Source organism: Penaeus monodon, chromosome 32, assembly GCF_015228065.2.
Source record: "Penaeus monodon isolate SGIC_2016 chromosome 32, NSTDA_Pmon_1, whole genome shotgun sequence".
NCBI lineage: Eukaryota > Metazoa > Arthropoda > Malacostraca > Decapoda > Penaeidae > Penaeus > Penaeus monodon.
The window spans coordinates 7790026-7791041 of record NC_051417.1 but is presented as its reverse complement, the minus strand read 5'-3'; the positions used below and the strand labels follow the sequence as shown (position 1 = coordinate 7791041).

At 43.1% G+C, this 1016-nt stretch overlaps 1 protein-coding gene across 1 annotated transcript in view; it reads right to left on the bottom strand.

Annotated features, from left to right (window-relative positions):
- The window catches only part of LOC119593459 (crustacyanin-A2 subunit-like), a gene marked incomplete in the record, with an annotated part of 29973 nt that extends 29057 nt beyond the window's left edge, over nucleotides 1–916 (bottom strand). The window contains 2 exon segments of the mRNA XM_037942387.1: nucleotides 583–683; nucleotides 785–916. Coding sequence (XP_037798315.1) covers nucleotides 583–683; nucleotides 785–907 — 224 coding nt within the window.
- Nucleotides 917–1016: the final 100 nt, after the last annotated feature.

Below are 1016 nucleotides of genomic sequence, written 5' to 3'. Positions count from 1 at the left end.
CAATACGATCCACGCAATCTTTAATATGCATATATGGTATAGCAAAGTTTCTATTCTTTGGGGGAAAACTAATACTCTAAGTCACATTGTATTTTATTATTGTGCAAATCTTGGTATTGTCTATGCCCTGTAAAAAACATTCGGCTGTAGAGGAACTACATTGAAAGATGAGAAGTCGACGCCGTTCCTGCGGAATACGGAGGGACATCTGTCAACTGCTAGACCGGGGAAATTTTGTGGAGTCGGGAGAAGACGGAAGCCGAACTCGGACTTGTACTTGTCTGTGTCAATGCAGGAATACACACAGGAATAGTTCTCGTAGTCAGTCTCGATCACTTTATAGGGAGCGGCGAAAACTATAGGGGAAAAACGGAAAAAATATATTTTAGTTAGTGAATATCTGTAGATTTACTATATTCAAGAAGGTATAGCTTAAAAATACACAGGAAAAATATGTTTACACGTACCAGAAGGGAAATCAATGAGCTGTGGGCAGCTGGAAGTCTTTTGTAGGGTAGATCTTGCCCTGCAGTCTGAGGTATTCATTGTTGGGGCTGAATCCAAACTGTGGTCACCCTAAACCCATACTCAGAGTCAGAGTAGTCGTAGTTAGAGTGGATGCAGCGAGTGTATGGTTGGTATGGGTTGTCAATGATCTGGATCTGATACCAACGACCGGCATACTGTTGAGGAACAAATGTTATGAGATACTTGTCACATTCGTGTAGTGATCAATTTGCAAATAAGGGTCGCATTAATAAGCATTACATGTCAAGCAACCTACTCTGCGAAGGTCGAAGTTGTCTTGATTTGCCACTTTGGCACAGTTTCCAGGAGCTACGAAATCTGGAATACCATCGGCTGCGACAAGAGCCACGAGGGCAGCAGCTACGAGTGCCTTCAACATGGTGGCTTGTGTGACTCGTTATGGTGAGTCCGGCTCCTTATATCTCATGTCACGCGTAAAGCAGCGAAGGAGGCGGAGCATCAAAATTCACGAATATCATCGTTTGATT